The 16,513-nt window shown below is 42.4% G+C and overlaps 2 protein-coding genes across 5 annotated transcripts in view; one reads left to right on the top strand and one right to left on the bottom strand.

Annotated features, from left to right (window-relative positions):
- CCDC65 (coiled-coil domain containing 65) overlaps positions 1–8,603 on the top strand; it is a 40,989-nt gene extending 32,386 nt beyond the window's left edge. For all 3 annotated transcript variants that reach the window (XM_039330557.1, XM_039330558.1, XM_039330559.1), the window contains 4 exons: positions 429–626; positions 1,747–1,965; positions 6,555–6,707; positions 7,410–8,603. In XM_039330557.1, the coding sequence (XP_039186491.1) occupies positions 429–626; positions 1,747–1,965; positions 6,555–6,707; positions 7,410–7,724 (885 nt within the window). In that variant the 3' untranslated portion in view covers positions 7,725–8,603. The remainder of the gene's footprint in view (positions 1–428; positions 627–1,746; positions 1,966–6,554; positions 6,708–7,409) is intronic.
- A 357-nt stretch (positions 8,604–8,960) lies between these two features.
- On the bottom strand, positions 8,961–15,894 carry FKBP11 (FKBP prolyl isomerase 11). Of its 2 annotated transcripts, none has more exons than XM_039330560.1 (6): positions 15,673–15,894; positions 15,268–15,333; positions 12,789–12,876; positions 11,565–11,598; positions 9,618–9,703; positions 8,961–9,200 (listed from the first exon to the last, which is right to left on the bottom strand). In XM_039330560.1, the coding sequence occupies exons 1-6, from the start codon at positions 15,796–15,798 to the stop codon at positions 8,983–8,985; spliced, it is 618 nt and encodes a 205-aa protein (XP_039186494.1). In that variant the 5' UTR covers positions 15,799–15,894; the 3' UTR covers positions 8,961–8,982. The 2 variants fall into 2 exon arrangements, with proteins under 2 accessions (XP_039186494.1, XP_039186497.1); XM_039330563.1 differs by having other exon boundaries at positions 9,618–9,688; positions 15,673–15,887.
- Between the last annotated feature and the right edge of the window lie 619 nt (positions 15,895–16,513).

Here is a 16,513-nt window from a genome sequence, read left to right as displayed (position 1 = left end):
TGATCAAATTCTCACAGCTTGCCAAACCAAACCAAAGGGCTTGGTGTGTTTTGGGAATCAAGGCATTATAAAACACGGAGTAATTTCTGCTCTGCATTATTTTCTCTCCTCTTCTAGATAATGTGAGGTATAACATGAGTCATGAGCTAAAACTGAGGGACTATGAAATATGCTAGTAGTTTGGAAATCCAAACTGATTAACTCACTATGGATGCTGTCCTTATTTCCAATACTTTGAACTGCATCACAAGGAATAAGGGTTCTGCTACTAGGACTTGAAACAATCAAACAAATAAACTGAGTCTATTTTCTTGTGTCTGCAAGGAAGCTGTTTTTTCCTTGAGAAAGACCACCTGATCAGGCAGGTGGTTGGAGAACTCTAAAGGTGGCAGGGAGGGCATTTGTTGACCCATTTTCACTTCCTGCAGAACTTGGAGGACAAACATTACCTTCGCATACAGTTAGAAGGAAAAGTGGAAGAGCTGTGGAAGCGCTTTCAGCAGGCTTTACGTAACTACACAGAAGCAACAGAGGATCGTAAATTTGCTTTCGAAGCTCTCAAGCTCAGAGATGAAAGGAGCACCAGGGAGATAGAAATGCAGATGAAGAAATTGCAGAAGATGCAGGTAAGGTTTCTTCCTGGATGAATCTGAATGAGTGACCAAAACTGCTTCAGCTAAACCGGTAACTTACAACCACAACTGAGCCCAAAATGTCTATCGTGAAGTGAGACATTTGTTAAGCCAGGTTTGCCCCGTTTTACGCCTCAGTTGTTAAGTGAACCACGGCAGTTGAATCGGTTTGTAACCCGGTTGTTAAATGAATCTGCCTTCCCCATTGACTTTGCTTGTCAGAAGGTCGCAAAAAGTGATCATGAAAAACAGTCATAGGTCACATTTTGCAGTGCCATTGTAAATGTGAATGGTCACTAAATGAACTGTTGTAAGCTGAGGACTACCTGTATTTCCCCCCCCCCATATATATCTGTATATTCACACTTTCTAACTTCAGAGAGCCCTCTCTGTGTTCAACTCTCTCTACCTTTGTATTTCTGTCCTGGCATATTGCAGAAGATTCTGTGGCATCTTCTAGGCATTTCCAGTGAGATGCCCGTCTGGACCTTATTATCATGCTGCATGAATTCAGAATACCTCCTAAATTACAGCACAGGTTGGGCAACTACCTTTTGAGGATTTTTGTCCAGAGTTGCCTGTTTTCTTATTGATGAACTGCTGATCAGCTTTCACATACCCCTAAGATCCCATTGGGAAGCAGTTTGGAAACCACATCTGCTGATCATTTTTCCTTTCTTTTTCCCCACATAGTGCATCTCTTATCCTCAGTGTCCCTGCTATACAACTAGCCACAATGCCTCAGCCTATGATTTCTTTGACGTATAATAAAAGTAGATAGCATGTCTAAAACTGCCATTTAACTGCATTGCCAACTACTGTTCTATTTTTCAACTTATAGCATCGGTAGAAAAAACTTCCTTTTAAATCAAAGACTGAATTTTGGATGTGGGGACTTGTGGGGGGGGGGGAATCCCATTCCTGTGGTAGGCAAAGCAATAGCAGTCAGGATTGGAGCCAAAGGGTGGAGCCAAATTTGTAAGAATTATCTTTTGTTTTCTTTCTCTCTCTGTTCCCTTTTTTTGCTTCCCTTCCCCTCCCCCTTGCCCGTTCTCTGTCATCACATTGCAAAAAATGTCCTGTAGTCTGAAAATATCCCTTCTGTGGTCACCAGGATCTCATTATCACTCTGAAGAACAAGATTGTGATCCAGGCAAGGGAGAGCGAGGAGCAAAACCGGCGTGTTCGTGATGAGAAGGAAGTGGTTTTGAAACAGCTGCAGAAGCTGAAGAGCCAGATGAATCGGGCAAGAGCTAAAGCCCGTAGCAACCTGGCTAAGCTGACGAAGGAAAGCAGTGCAACTCTCAAGGCCTTGGAACACGTGGTGGGAAAGGTGGGCTCCTCTGTGATTAATTTTTTTTTATTTTAGACCAACAAAACCAAACAAAACACAACAAAACATTACACACATACACACGTAATATATCCTTTTTTTTAAACAGCAGTTTGTAACAGTACTCTTCTATTCTTTACATTTCCCCCCTCTTTCTTCTTTGAAATATTTGTCCTTATTGCCCCATTGTTTCTTATTTACGTTTTCCTTCTTTCGTATTCTACTACTTACTAGGAATCCAACATTATTCATTGTAGTAACTCTCATATTTTTTATAAGACTCGACCGGAATTCCATCTAGGCATGGTGATCGTACAAATATTCTTATAGTCCACATCCACTAACTTCTTATATACCTTATTTTATTTTATTTTTTAAAAAATTCTCCTCTGTGATTAATTCAGGGCACTCTTGGTTTGAGATTATTTCCTCACAGAGTATTATGACTCAGGTGGTCAAAGCAAGGCAGGCCTCTAGGGCAGAGGTCCCCAACCTTTTGGGCACCAGGGATCAATTCCGGGAAGAGAGGTTTTTTCTGCAGACCGGAGGGGGCGTGGTTTTGTGTGCTGCCTGCATCTCGCGGATGGGGCTTTGCTTGTTTGTGTGGACCAGTTGCTGGCATGCTGCAGCCCAGTACTGGTCCATGGACTGGGGGTTGGGGACCCCTGCTCTAGAGCAGTGCTTTATTTATCTCAACAAATGATCCAGTAACGGCCCTCCAACGACCAATAAGGCTCCACCCTCATGCTGCCTTGAGGGCAACCACCCTCAGTCCCCCCAAACAATAGCCCCTATGGTACAAATAAAGTCCCCAGAGTAAGAGTACGGTCACAGGGCAAGGCCTAGGGTTCCAAGTCCGGTGTGCAAGGCAGAGTCCAGGCACAAGACAATGGCAGTCCTCAGGGCAAAGAAAAGGTCCAAGGCAAGAAGCAGTTCCAAGAGTAGAGCAGATCAAAGGCCAAAAGCCATCAACAAAACAAGGGCGAGGTCCAAGGCAAAGAGCAACCTTCAAGTGAGGCAAGGCAAATAGCAACAGGCACAAGTCGAAGCCGGGGGAGTGTAAGCCAAAGCAAACAATTGTTCATAGGAAAGACTAACTCCTCGTGGTTTCCCCTTAAGTTACTCCCCTCCAAGTATTCCTTGTGAGGAGGGGTGGGGCGGCCTTGCCTACACTCTACTTCCTTGCCCTTGGATGTAGTGGAGGAGGCAGTTGTCCCTCATCAGAGGAGATTATCTGCCTATCAGCACCACTGCCTGTCTGTGTCTGTGAGGGCAGGCAGCTCTCCATCTGATCGACCACTTCCCGTAATGCCTGAAGGACAGGGGCTGAGGACAGCATCGTCCTCAGCCCCCGGCCTCTCCAAATATGCCAAGAGAGACGTGCCATCCCTGTTGGACGGTCCCAGTTTCAATTCCTCCTCCTCCTTCGAACTGGGCTCCAAGGGGGCCACGACACAGAGGCTCTTAAAGAAGAGATGGAAATACAATTATGCTTAAATATATTAAAATCTGCTTAATTTATGCACATAATACAAGTAGTCCTCGACCTACAGCAATTTGTTTAGTGACTGTTCAAAATTACAGTGGCAGGGTAAAAAAAATGACTTATGACAGTTTTTCACACTTATAACTGTTGCGGCATCCCCATAGTCATGGTATTCAAAATTTGGACGCATGGCAACTGACTCATATTTATAACAGTGGCAGAGTCCACATGATCCCCTTTTGTGGCCTTCCGACGAGCAAAGTCAATGGAGAAGCCACATTCACTGAACAACTGCAGTGACTCACTTAACCACCATGGCAAGAAAGATCATAACGCGGGGCAAAATTCACTTAACAAATGTTTCACTTAGCAACAGAAATTTTGGGGTCAACTTTGGTCATAAGTCAAGGACTACCTGTATCTGATTGGCCTGAGTTGATCCTGATTTCGTGAAAACCATTTTTCAGATTCCAGGCATCAAAGTAAGAAGGGATCGGTCAGAATTTTCTTCCCTGATTTCTCTTCCTATATGCTACGCGTATGACTCAGGAGCATTGGAGACATGGGTCAATGACAATATTTTTCTTCTCTACCTATATTTATTACAGTAGAAGGTGGTGCCTTGGACCTTTCCCCACTTGCCACTCATCCTCGGGTCAGCAAAAAACCATATCGGCATGACATTTGCTGTTCTCATTGCCAATATTTATTCTAACGTTGTTCTATCGATGGTCATCTGCCTTTCTTCCAAATAAAAACCTGACAGATTTTACATACTCTGAGGTTGTCCTCAGGTAGTGTTGGAATAAGGGAAAAATACCTGTCTTATATCAGTTTACTTGGGACAATTTAAGGGTTAGGGTTATTCATGGGATGAAGATGAGATAAAAAAAACTATCACAAGGCCATTGCAGGAAAAAAGAGATTGCCAAGTAATTTTTGTTCAAGAGGGAAACAAACTGGTCTGTATGTGTATGCAAGAATGCCTAGGCCAGGGGTAGGCAACCTTGGCTCTTTTATGATTCGTGGACCAACTCCCAGGAATTCTGGGAGTTGAAGTCCACGAGTCATAAAAGAGCCAAGGTTGCCTACCCCTGGCCTAGGCCCTAGAGGCTGGCCTGTGCACTAGGAGAACAACAGTGTTTGACTTTTATTGAATGTTCTTTCTTATAATATTTATAAATTGCTAATACTTCACACTGACTCCCAGGAACACTTCCCACAAAACTGTAACACCTGAAACCATTAAAATAACCATCATTCCTCTCCCAGCATCCAAAATCCCAGCAACATTTATCATGCTGGATGAAAGACACAGCACTCAGCCAAGCTGAAGTACAAAAGGGAAAAAAAGAATACATTAACTGGGATTTTCAAACTCAAGAGAAAGAATGATAGCTGGGGATTCCTACAAAAAGAAAAATCTGTGCTGATGATGGATAAGCAATAGTGATGAAGATCTTGGCTTCATTTTGGGCATGTCATTTTTATTCATCATTCCCGATAGATTTTTTTGGCTCTTGGTGGGAGATTGGTAGGCAACAAACTTTGGAGCATGTCTTGTTTGTCTTGAATGTCTGAAAACGTTTCCAGATATTATGTAGCGCAAAAGCTGTCACATATTCTTTAGTTGCCAAGGAACTGCTGTCACTTCTAGTTCTTTGGTGTCTGTGATGGATGCATTTCCAAAGATTTATTTGTCACATTATCATATGTTCTCTAAATAAGCAATTTAGCAGCCTTAAAATTCCATTTAAGGGAAAATATGTATTAACGTGTGAAAATTGTGCAAATATCTAAATCTGTCTTTCATCATCTTGGGAGTTACTTTCAGATACAGAAGGGTAGCCAGAAAGATAACACCCCACTAATAATTTTCCAAAGCCTACTCTGCTTGAACGAACAGCAATTGAACAACCATAAATATAGCAGCTTTGAAAGCCTAATCATGAACATCTGATGGTTATTACTGAAAGTATTGGCTTAACTTTTAAAATATTAAGTGGCTTATGGCTTAGTCTATCTGAGGAACTTCTGTCTTGATATCAGCCAGTCCAGAAATTTTGGCTGGCCGAAAAGACTCTTTAAAGATGCTCCACTTTAAGAGGCCCATTTGTTGGGTCTGTGAGAAAGGGCCTTCTTTTGCATTGGTCCTACACTAGGGAATGTACCTGTTTTCTTCATCTTTAAAAAATAATTCAAGGCCTTTCTCTGGAACTCGGTCATTTAATTATTATTAATGTCATGCATTTAGCCTCCACCACTGACTCCTGGTGACTACCTAGACTAATCCCTACAGTTTTCTTGGCAAGATCTTCAGAAGTGATTGCCATTGTCTTCTTCCTACGGCTGAGAGATAGTGACTGGCACAAAGTCACCAAACTAGCTTTGTACCTAAGATGGGACTAGAACTTAAGGTCTTCTAGTTTCTAGCCTGGTGCCTCAAGCACTGCACAAACTGAGTCTCTATTAATATTAGTTGTTGTTTGAACTTTGTTTTATATTTGGATAACTATTGTCAGTCTCCTTGAACATCCTAGGAGTTAGAAACAGAACATAGACAGATAATATGATGCTAAGAGAAAGCCAGGAATTATAATTCCTAATTAATTACTACATTACAGGTAGTCCTCGACTTACAACTGGTTGCTTGGTTTATGATTCAGAGTTACAACTGATCCGAAAAAGAGAATCTGATTCGAAATTCTGACAGTCAGGCCCCCTCTGTGGTCCCCACCAGGACCGAACTGGGTGCTTGGCAACATGGCTGCTTGCAGTATCCCATGGTCACATGACAATTTTTCTGAAAACCAGCACTTCCAGTTTTTGGCAAAACCTTACCCACAGCAAACCAGTGGTTTGCTTAACTACCCCGGCATTTTCTTTGCAACTATTGTGTTTGCTGAACAACCACTGCAAAAAGATCATAAAATGGTTTCACGACCCATTACAATGCATGATCGATGGGCAAGCTCGATTGTAGTCATATGTATGTCAAGGACTACTTGTATAGATATTCCATTAAGCTCCAGCACTCTGTAAATACACTGTGCCAAAAACCTAGAGAAAACCCTATCCAATCACCTTTTTCCTGTTTTTGCAGGCAGAGATAATTCTGCGCCTGGCGGAAATGTGCCGTAGGCTGGAGTCTGAGGAGGAGAAGGTGGTACCATTTTACTCGAGCTCCCTGAACTGGGAAGAACAGAAGGCCGTCGATAAGTTGGCTTTGGAAAAACCAGTTGAATCACTTGCTCAGGTGAAACGTCTGAATTCAGAAATGGGTGGGATACCCCTTTGTCTTCTTTGTTGCCACATGGAAGAAATATTTCCTTGGATTTTGTTTGGATTAATCCGTCCAGATGTTAAAATTAGCCTGCATCTTCGGGGTTTATTGGCTGGCATTTACTGTGGTTCTCCCAGGAGGGATGATAGGATTGAGGCAAAGATTCCTTGAAGCTAGTAGGGTTTCTTTTCCTGAGTTTGGCACCTGCTGCTCAGAAAGATTTTCCTTGGGACCTTAGCAGAAGAAAAAATAGTTAAGCCTCATCCTCTTTCCTGATCCTCACTTACCGATAAATCTGCTTTTCATAGGGGAAAATCTGATTCAGATGATATGATGGCATTTGGTACAGTTTGACTCTCTAGTATTTGGTCAGAATTTGCCTCTGCTCTTTTAACAAAAGGCATTTTGCTTTCCCCTCTGCAAAAGCAAATTTGTCTGAAGTGCAACTTTTCATTTTGGTATTGGGCCGTTACCCACCTAAAGGAAACTGGTCTTTATAATCTTCCTAGTGGTTGTGGATTTCCCACAAGGATATCCCAATTTAGAATTGGCTTGGGAATTGCATATTTCGCACAGCATACACTAAGCTGGCATTTTTATGTAGGCAAGTTCTTGAGCACTCAAAGTTGTGATGTAGTTCCTTGCAACCAGTCAAGGCTTTTCAACATTTTATAGATGATGCTGAACTACGTGGGCCTGGAGCGCTTTTGGCAAAGATACAACAAGGTGAGGCTGGAACAGCTCTCGCTAGAGCGGACTAAAGATGTACTGATGCAAGACAATTTTAAGCTGAGGCATCTTCTCAAGCAGTACTTGGATGGCATCTCAGTGAATGATGAAGTCCTGAGCCAGGTCAATCCTCTGATGATAATTAATCAACCTACAACTGTCTCAGATGGGTCTCAGGCAGCACCTGCCAGAGGGTCCCAAGCCAAGCGGCCCATCTATAATATTATAGAGGCAGCACACGAAGTTTCTCATATCCTCTGAATCGACATTTGGTGAGTTCAAGCGGTTCTTTTCTGTTATGTTAACACAGCTACTGGGCACAAAGAAGAGCCAGTCCATTCCAGTTTCAGTCTGTGCTGGGCCCTTTTTAGAAAAATTCCCACAAACTGCCATTAAATAGTTAAATAGTAACTAATGTGTCTTGCAGCTTTTTCTTCCATGGCCAATCCAATCCAGAGTCCTGTACAATGGAAGCTGAAGATATACCCCACGACTATGTGTACATTTTGAAACACATCTGTCTTTGTACCTTTGCAGAGTAGACATTTAATAAAGCTTTTTTTCCTTTACCAAACCCTCTTTTTCCTCTCAAACTTCTTATACCTAGTGTTTAAAATTCCCCTTTCAAGAGCTTGAAACACTCTACATGAGGAGGTGGGAAGTAGGCTTCATGGATGGAAACTCTATGAAGCTACTAAAGAAAATCCAACAAGGACATTATTTTGACGCCTTCGCAACCAGAACACTCAGCCTATGAGCTGCTGAGATGATCTTTATTCTAAGATCTTGTCTATCTTATAAACTTATACTTTATACCATGTAGTTGTCTCAGCTACAGAGTAGTAGTATCTTGATGCTGATGAATCAGTTATTAATCTCTCACTATCCTTATACGTTCTCAAGATTTTTTGGGAGATGAACACCAGTGTAAGTTTGGACTGTAAATGGAGTTAGGCTACCTGTTACCATTTAAGTCCTTTGGACAAGTTCCTATCATTCTCAGGCAGTACAAAGACTTGTTAAATATATCCGAGGAATTGTAAAGCGTTCTCTTATTTTTAATCATTTTGTAGTATGAATGTTTAAGTAAAATCTATACTATGAGGGCATATGATTAATAAATGCCCCATACAGACTTTATGCAGTGACCACTTCTTGAATTAACATGTTTAAATATGTAAAGAACACTCAAAATCACTCTTCTGTGCCATTTACTTGATTAAATTTTGTACAAAGTATTAGATCAGCCTTTGTGGATCCAGAGTTTTCTTAGAAGCTCACTGGCTATAAGGAACTGTAGTTGTGGTCTCACATCTAAAGGGCAATACAGTGAGGAACATCAAACTAGAGATCTGTGCAGTGATGGGAACTGGTTCCACATCCTTGTCCTTTTGTGCAAGAGTTATGTCTAATTAAGTTGTTTAGATACTGTGTATGTGTGGGAAACAGACAGTATGAGCACTCCCCCCTACACATACATTCCAGTGGGAAACAATGTTGAAAAAGATAAGGAACAACTTTATTTCTTTTTGGCCTTGTTTTTCTTCTCTTCCTTGAGTTTCTTCTTAGATATCCGGGGCATCTGGGCTTTCCTGTACAGGTAGTAGCCAATCAGTCCCAGCAGCGCTGGGGCAAGCCCAGTGCTCAGCAAGGGGAGTATATCGCTGAACAGCTTCTGCCAGTAATTGGCTCTGGAGAGCTGGATTAATTCCACCTCGAAGTGCAGAACTGCATCAGCTGGAAAGAGAGGAAATCTGTGAAACAAAGCTAGAAGATCCTAAGAGGTTACACAGTAACATCACCAGGCAAACTAAGCCTAGAAGTATTATTTTTGCGTTTGTATGTCTCCCGGGCTATCCTTTTGTGCGTTTCCTTTTCACCAGAGTTTTGTAACATTTTTTTTCTTAAATCCTCCCCTGGTTTACAAAATAAAAACTGCAGCACAGATGTGGCTTTATAATATTACTTCCTAAATGCCCACAGTCCGTTCCTTTCCAGTCTCCCTTTCCTGGCCCAGTTAGAGATAAAGTGTCCAATCAATGTTCTAAAACAACAGGACTGGACATCCTTGTCCAAACAGTGCTAAGTATCTGTTTACCTCCTGCCTCAGTAGGCTGGCCGGCCATTAAATAATTGTTGGTAACTGGATCCTACCTGGTATAGCTGGTGGGGAACCTCGTTTGCCGTATGCCTGGTGAGGAGGGATAATGACTCTTCGTTTCTCCCTGCCAGAAAACAAACTGAGTAAAGGCCAGGTCAGTATTCATAAGATACAGGAGCACAAGGCCATTGGTTTCAATGGGATTTTGCCAACTGATCACCTCTAAGCTAGAAAAAGATTGCAGCCTTCAGCAAAACAAGCTACGTCCTTGAGGGGAGGGAAGGGGCAGTCATAGGAAAAACTGAACAGACATGCTGGACCTGTTTTTCTGACTGGATTGCCTGTTTCCATGCGTAGAATGACATTTACATAACTGGAACAGAATTTTTGACTTTGATAACGAGCCTCTTAAGGCCTAGAGCACTTTTGAATATTAAGATGGGAACAGAAAAAAATTGGTGAGGGCTTGCATTAAGGTCTGAAAGAAAACTAAATGAGATTTTTTTCCAATAACATTTTGTCCTCCAAGCTTCTTAACATTGTTCTGTTTTCCTCTGTACATACTCCAGCCGGTTAATCTTCAAGCATCAGGCTAGAAACTGAGAGGAGATTCTGAGTTGTAGTCCCATCTAAGGCACAAAGCCAACTTAGGCCAGCTCCCTCTCTCTCAACTCTAGAAAGGAGGCAATGGCAAATCATTTTTGAAATCATACCAATAAAACTGCAAGGACTTGTCCAGGCAATCATCAAGAATCAAAACTGACTTGAAGACCTCCCTTGGCATCCCTCAAATCTTGATCTTTGGCAAGTGAAATCCTGTACTTAATTGTGCTTGCCATGTTTTATTTTTGCAATAGTGGCAAATATCTATAGCTCGGGTGGAGGATGAGGGTGAAGGTTCCTTCTCCGAGCTTGTGGGTTGGTTTCTAAAATGTTTCGTTACCAGGCTAGGTAACATCTTCAGCGGAGTTTAGGCCAGGGATAGGCAACCTTGGCTCTTTTATGACTCGTGGACTTCAACTCCCAGAATTCCTGAGCCAGCTGGCTCAGGAATTCTGGGAGTTGAAGTCCACGAGTCATAAAAGAGCCAAGGTTGCCTACCCCTGGTGTAGGCAATGTCAGTGTCAATAACTGTGTCAGTGACACTGACACTGACAATCCCTAAACTATGCTGAAGATGTTACTTAGTCTGGTAATGAAACATTCAGAAACCAATCCACAAGCTCGGAGAACAAATCTTCACCTCATCTTTTATTTTTTGATTTTATTATAATTTTTAAATAAATGTAAGCAGTCCAGAGTTGAGAGTTGGGCAGCATGCAGTTAAAATATTATAGTCAGATGTTTAGACTGCATTTGGCATTTTTAGCCACCCATTGAGTCTTTCCCAAGGACCTGGAACAGGCAGATGTTGTTTGTTAAAGATACTGTTACAGAATGTAGACTGTTCCAAGCATAACTGCTTTTTGCAGTTCTGATGGTGATTTTCTCAATGCTCATTGTGTCCAAGTGGTGCTCCAGATAGTTTGGGATTGCACTGAAGGTGCTTATTACTATTGGTGCAATCTTTGCTTTATTATTATTGTTCTTGCAAGCACTTTTTCAGCCTCTTTCCCTTCTCTATTGATCACTGCCCTTTTAATACTAGTTTCTCTTTGATGTCCATCTTTATATAAACACAAGAATGGGAACTATATCATTTTTCAGCTGTTGAATTCCAGGTCCCATAAATTCTAGCAATACAGTCTCTAATAAGGAATGCTGTTGACTGCAGCATTATAATACTTAAAGAACCAGAATTTTTCCACTGTGGTCTGAACAAGCAAATAAGAAAAATATCTCTGAATGCAGACGGTGCTTTTGTTTGTCACTTGGAAACTGCAGCCCATCTTGGCTCTACACAGAAAACAAACAGAATTCAAAACAGAGAAGGTTGCGGGCTTGACTGAGTATAGCAACTACCTATAAAGATTTCCAGTTACTTACTGGGAGTTACTTACCCAACACACATGTTCAGTAGACCTTGTTCTAAACCTGAATTGAGAGGGGGGAAAAAAGAACTTAATTAGAAGCCTTTGTGGTTTTTCCCCTAGAACATTCAGTTCCTCTAAAAGGAGTTCTTTATATTAAAATAATAAATCTCTTGTTTGGTTACCAGAACACAGGTTGAGATTAATCTATCAAACCAAAAATATAAACAGGCAAGAAAGTTGGGAACCTAGGACAAAATGAATGGCACATATAAAACATGCTGATCACAGTCTTATACAGTTCCACAGATGACTACTGTACTTAGCTTCTGCTGGAAGTCTTCTAAAAGAAAGCACCGTACCAGATTGCAGGATCTAATGCTTTTATCATTAAAGATTTCTTCTAATCTTCAACTCAAATCTACCCTTCTACAATTGAAGTATGTTGAGTTTGGGTCTTCTTCATGGCCAAGTGCTTTCCATCAATCCTTGAGTATAAAAAGATACTAGTGAAATATGTGCTAACTCCTTGCCAGCCCCTATCCTGTCACAGGCAAGATGTCAGCAAATAGTGCTGTCCTTATCTAAACAATACATAACAGATTAAGGAAAAAAAACTGGTGGTTACTTTTTGGTTTTATTTCCATCTCTTTCCTACCAAACATCAAGAAAACAGTCAACAGGAAAACATCCACTAACCATTCATCATAACATTGGATGGAGTTGGGTAGGAGATGAGTTTTGCCTGATGGCTAGACCAGCAGATTTAGCCACATGTCAAAACTTCTGGTTTAATACAAGTATTTTGCATGGTTACCATTCAATGGAAGACTTTTAAGCTACAGTCAGGCTCCATTCCTTTTGATATACTAAAAAGGCGTCCAAAAGCAGCCTGAACAGTATATAAAGGTGTGGGAGAGTTAGAAGCAGCAGAGGTATAGTCATCACTCCCTCTGTCCACCATGCAGTTTCAGTACTGCCCTCATGAGTGTGGTGAGGGGAAGGAGCATATCTGCACTAACAAGAGAAGTTAGGCTAATCTCACCTCCAAAAGTGAACCGAGTGCACCACTTCAACAATCTGTAAAGCATGCCATTGTATCTGGAGCAAACCCAGTGTTAGGATAAGGGAGGAAACTGCCTCAGCACTGATACAGCTAAAGATGACTGACAGTTCTTAGGTATAGGCTGGGGTCAAATGATGAAATCAAGCAAGGAGAGGTTCAAGAACAGAAGATAAAGAACAGAGGTCTACCTGGTATGACCTGTCTTTTGCCCAACTCCACTTGCAATGGATCACGAGAGAGTGAGGTATCAATAATGCGTCCATCTTCAAGAGTACCCTGTTTTAAAAAAAATCCTTAAACTGAGGGGTATGTGCACATATTTCTCACATCAATTGCCCTTTCTACAATTGTTTTGTTTTAAATCAAGAGAAAGTGCTGAAACCTATAACTTTGTAAGAAATGAAATATCATTATGTCCCATGATGAAAAAGTATGGACAGCAACTTCATGCAGGTCAATTTAATTTTCTATTATACTCAAAACAAAAATACTGTATGCAAGCATGGGGTGCCATTTTAGGAGAAGCCATTTTTCCTCTATAATCACAGGGATGTCTTTTTCATAACTGCATTTCCTGCAACTAACAGCATGGTAGTTCAGAATCATTACTTTTATCCGTATTTAAAGCTACGTAATCAATTTATGAATGGATAATTCCCACTGAGGTAAATAGTGCTCCTTTTCTTTCAGATGATTAGACATACTAATAGCTGGTTATGATGCTGCCCTGAGCAAAAATTACCCTTTTTTTACATACTGATATTTGGATCACTATCTCAGTTTGACTCTGGGCATGAAAATAGGAGGCCCCAGAGAAGCGAACTGTACATTTTCCTGCTAGGATAAGGTATCTGAAGATGACTTCAATTCTTATTCTGTACATAAAAAAGTGATAAAAAATTGCTTCAAAATAAAGCCAAGTCCAATGATGCACAATATACTCTGACTAGCCTAATAGTTACTAGTAATTACAGTTTGTATTGAGTGTTTCCACATTAGCTTCAAATATTTCCGCTCATAAAGTATTGTAGCAATTTAAACTAGAGGTTACCAGGCCTCTTTACATAATTGCATAAAATAAAAAGTGTGGGCATAGTCTGCGTTATTGGACTCTGACAAGATGGGTTTCCTGCCTTTCCAGAGCAGAGACTTTCCTATTTTTAATCTTTTCATCCATTTGCCTACTTTACACCAACTTCTGCACCTTTAACTGGCATAGCTCTTTTGCATTAGTATTACAGACATTTCATCCCATCCCATCCTAATACCTACTTCCATCAACCTTGGCTAGAAACATTTAGAGATATAGGCTTAACTATGCTGCATGTTGCTTAGAAGAGCCGAGAAAGCTACAACCCAGTGCTCTTCAAACTTGGTAACTTTAAGATGTGCGTACTTCAAATCCCAGGTGGATACTATTGGGGAATTCTGGGAGCTGAAAATTTAAAGTTGTGAAGGGTTTTTAAGATTTTTATCCTGCCCCTTTTTTTCCAACTCAAGAGGCAAACATACCAACAGTCCTACTACTATTTTCCCTACAACAATCCTGTGACGTGAGTTGGGCTGAGAAGCAGTGACTTTATTTGTAAAACATTGGCCTATCAGATGTTACTACATTCCTAGAATTATAATGTTCAAGGAGTTACATAGGCCAGGCCCTACCCTGGCTTATGCAGGAATCCAAATTAAAAAGGTAGAGGTTTCCCCTGTCCAGTAGTGTCTGCCTCTAGGGGGCAGTGCTCAGTTTCCTAGCAGAGGGAGCCAGTGTTGTCCAAATTAAAACCTTCTACAGGTGGTCCTCAACTTAGACAATTGAATCCAGAATTTCTGTTGCTAAGTGAAACATTTGTTAAGTGAGTTTGCCCCATTTTACAACCTTTCTTGCCACAGTTGTTAAGTGAATCACTGCAGTCGTTACTGGTAAATTAGTCAAACTTGTTAAACGAATCTGACTTCCTGACCCTGGGACACTGCAATCGTCATGAGTCAATTGCCAAATGCCTGAATTTTGATCACATGATCGTGGGGATGCTACAATGGTCATGTGAAAACTGGTCACGTCACTTTTTTCAGTGGCGTTGTAACTTTGAATGGTCGCTAAACAAACTGTTGTAAGTCGAGGATTACTTTTAGTTAAATGGTGCTCTACCTTCACTGAACACTCCTAGTGAAGGAGAGGCCGCTTCCTCCCTCCCACAGCCCAGGACCAATGATCAGAGACGGTGACAGGTGTCACCCATAAGTTAAACGGCCTCACATTCCCTCTTCTATTTTATGGGGGTAGGTAATATAGAAACTTATGGAATATGATTCTCACAGTAACTATGGCCATCCCAAGTTACGCGTCCGGCATAAAGCCTTCCAAAACTTCCAGAGGGCACATGCAGTTTGAACGGGTCACGAAGTAAGCCTTCCTCCGTCTCGGTCTCGCCCCACGCCACGAGATTGGAAGGACACTCCCCCGCCTCGGCACCCCACAGGAAACTCTACGGATTTTCGAGACTTCCTCCTCAATTTCGATTTGTGTTTCCGAAAGTAGAAGGTGGAGCCTTCGGAAACCCCACCCACTAGTAGGGAACCCCAGCGGGAGGAGGCTGTGCTGACGTGTTCGTGTGGCTTTGCTGTGCTTCCCGGCGACGCGCCTCCCCCACCCTTCGCTTTACTCACCGTGTAGTGGATTGCCACAGTGTCGCCTGTCGCCGAGCGCTCCGTGCAGCCTTCAGGGGACGCCACCTGCGGAGAAAAACAACCGGCCAGCTGCTCATCCTCTCCTCGGTTGAAGGGAGTGCGGGTTAAGACTTTGTCGGACTGCAGCTTTCATCCTGGAGACACGCGCGTAGAGCTCCGTCCCAAACGGGTTATTTTTCTTGCCCTTCCTAATCCGCACGGGAGGCGAAGGATTCACACGTGAGGGAGCGCCTGGACCGGCTGCGAGTCAGGGATTCTCTCCCTTCGAGCTGTCATTTAAGCAGTCGGAGGCCCCGAGACGTGCCGGCTTCTCTCCCCCCCCGCCCCAAACAGCGGAGTCAACGGCGGCGGCGTCTTCCAAACAGATGTGCCCCGCACACTTACCAGGGTTTCAATCTGCAGCGACTGGAGCGGAGTTTCGCTTTTGCTCGCCTGCTTCTGCTCCTGCCCTCTCGCCTCACAGCTCAGGAGGAGGGCGAGGAGGAGGCTGACGTGGAGCCGAAGCAACATAGCGAGTGGAGGCGGCTGGGGGCAAAGAAAGAACAAGCAACTACCCACCGGGCTTATACCTCAAGGCAAGGGTGCCTCCTGGCGCCGCCCCTTGCTGCCCGCTTCCCCGCCCCAGAGGGAGGAGAGAGTAAGCGGGGCCCTCCTGGCAGCGGGAGCGAGAGGGGGAACGAGGGCTTTACGCCCTAGCTCCATCCAAGAAGTAGTCCGATGCAGCGATCGGCCCATTTATAGTACCGTAAATCCTGAAAATTGGGTGGATTAAACCGTGGTTTTACAAGGATGGGCGTGGGGAAAGAGGGTAGTGAATGAAAATTGTGCTCGGTAACATTTGCCTTTTACACAAATGGTATACATCTTGGCAATTTAAAGCTGAGTAGACTTCAACTCTCAGAATTTTTGGCTGTGGAGTTCTGGGAGTTGAAGTCTACATCTTTTAAAGTTGCCAAAGTTAAAAAAAAAAAAAACTCTGGTTATGTATGTTGGCACGAACAGCATACACTTTGGAAATATATACAGAAAAGGTGCCTGGGGGAATAGGAAACTGTCTATGGATATAATTAGTGAAAAGTCACTCTGCAAGCTCAAAAGCCATTGTGGGTGTGGGTGTGTGATTTACAAATACAAGACCTAGCTTTGATGCTGAGAAACTAGCTCTAATGATGAGCATGCTTCACAATAAAAAAAGGGTTTACTTTATAGAGTAGAACACAATTGT

This window comes from Crotalus tigris, unplaced genomic scaffold (assembly GCF_016545835.1).
Source record: "Crotalus tigris isolate CLP2741 ecotype Arizona unplaced genomic scaffold, ASM1654583v1 scf7180000024429.2167931701:2281839, whole genome shotgun sequence".
In the NCBI taxonomy this organism is placed as follows: Eukaryota; Metazoa; Chordata; class Lepidosauria; order Squamata; family Viperidae; genus Crotalus; species Crotalus tigris.
Note: the sequence above shows the minus strand (reverse complement) of the source record. Positions and strands in the feature narration are given on the sequence as shown.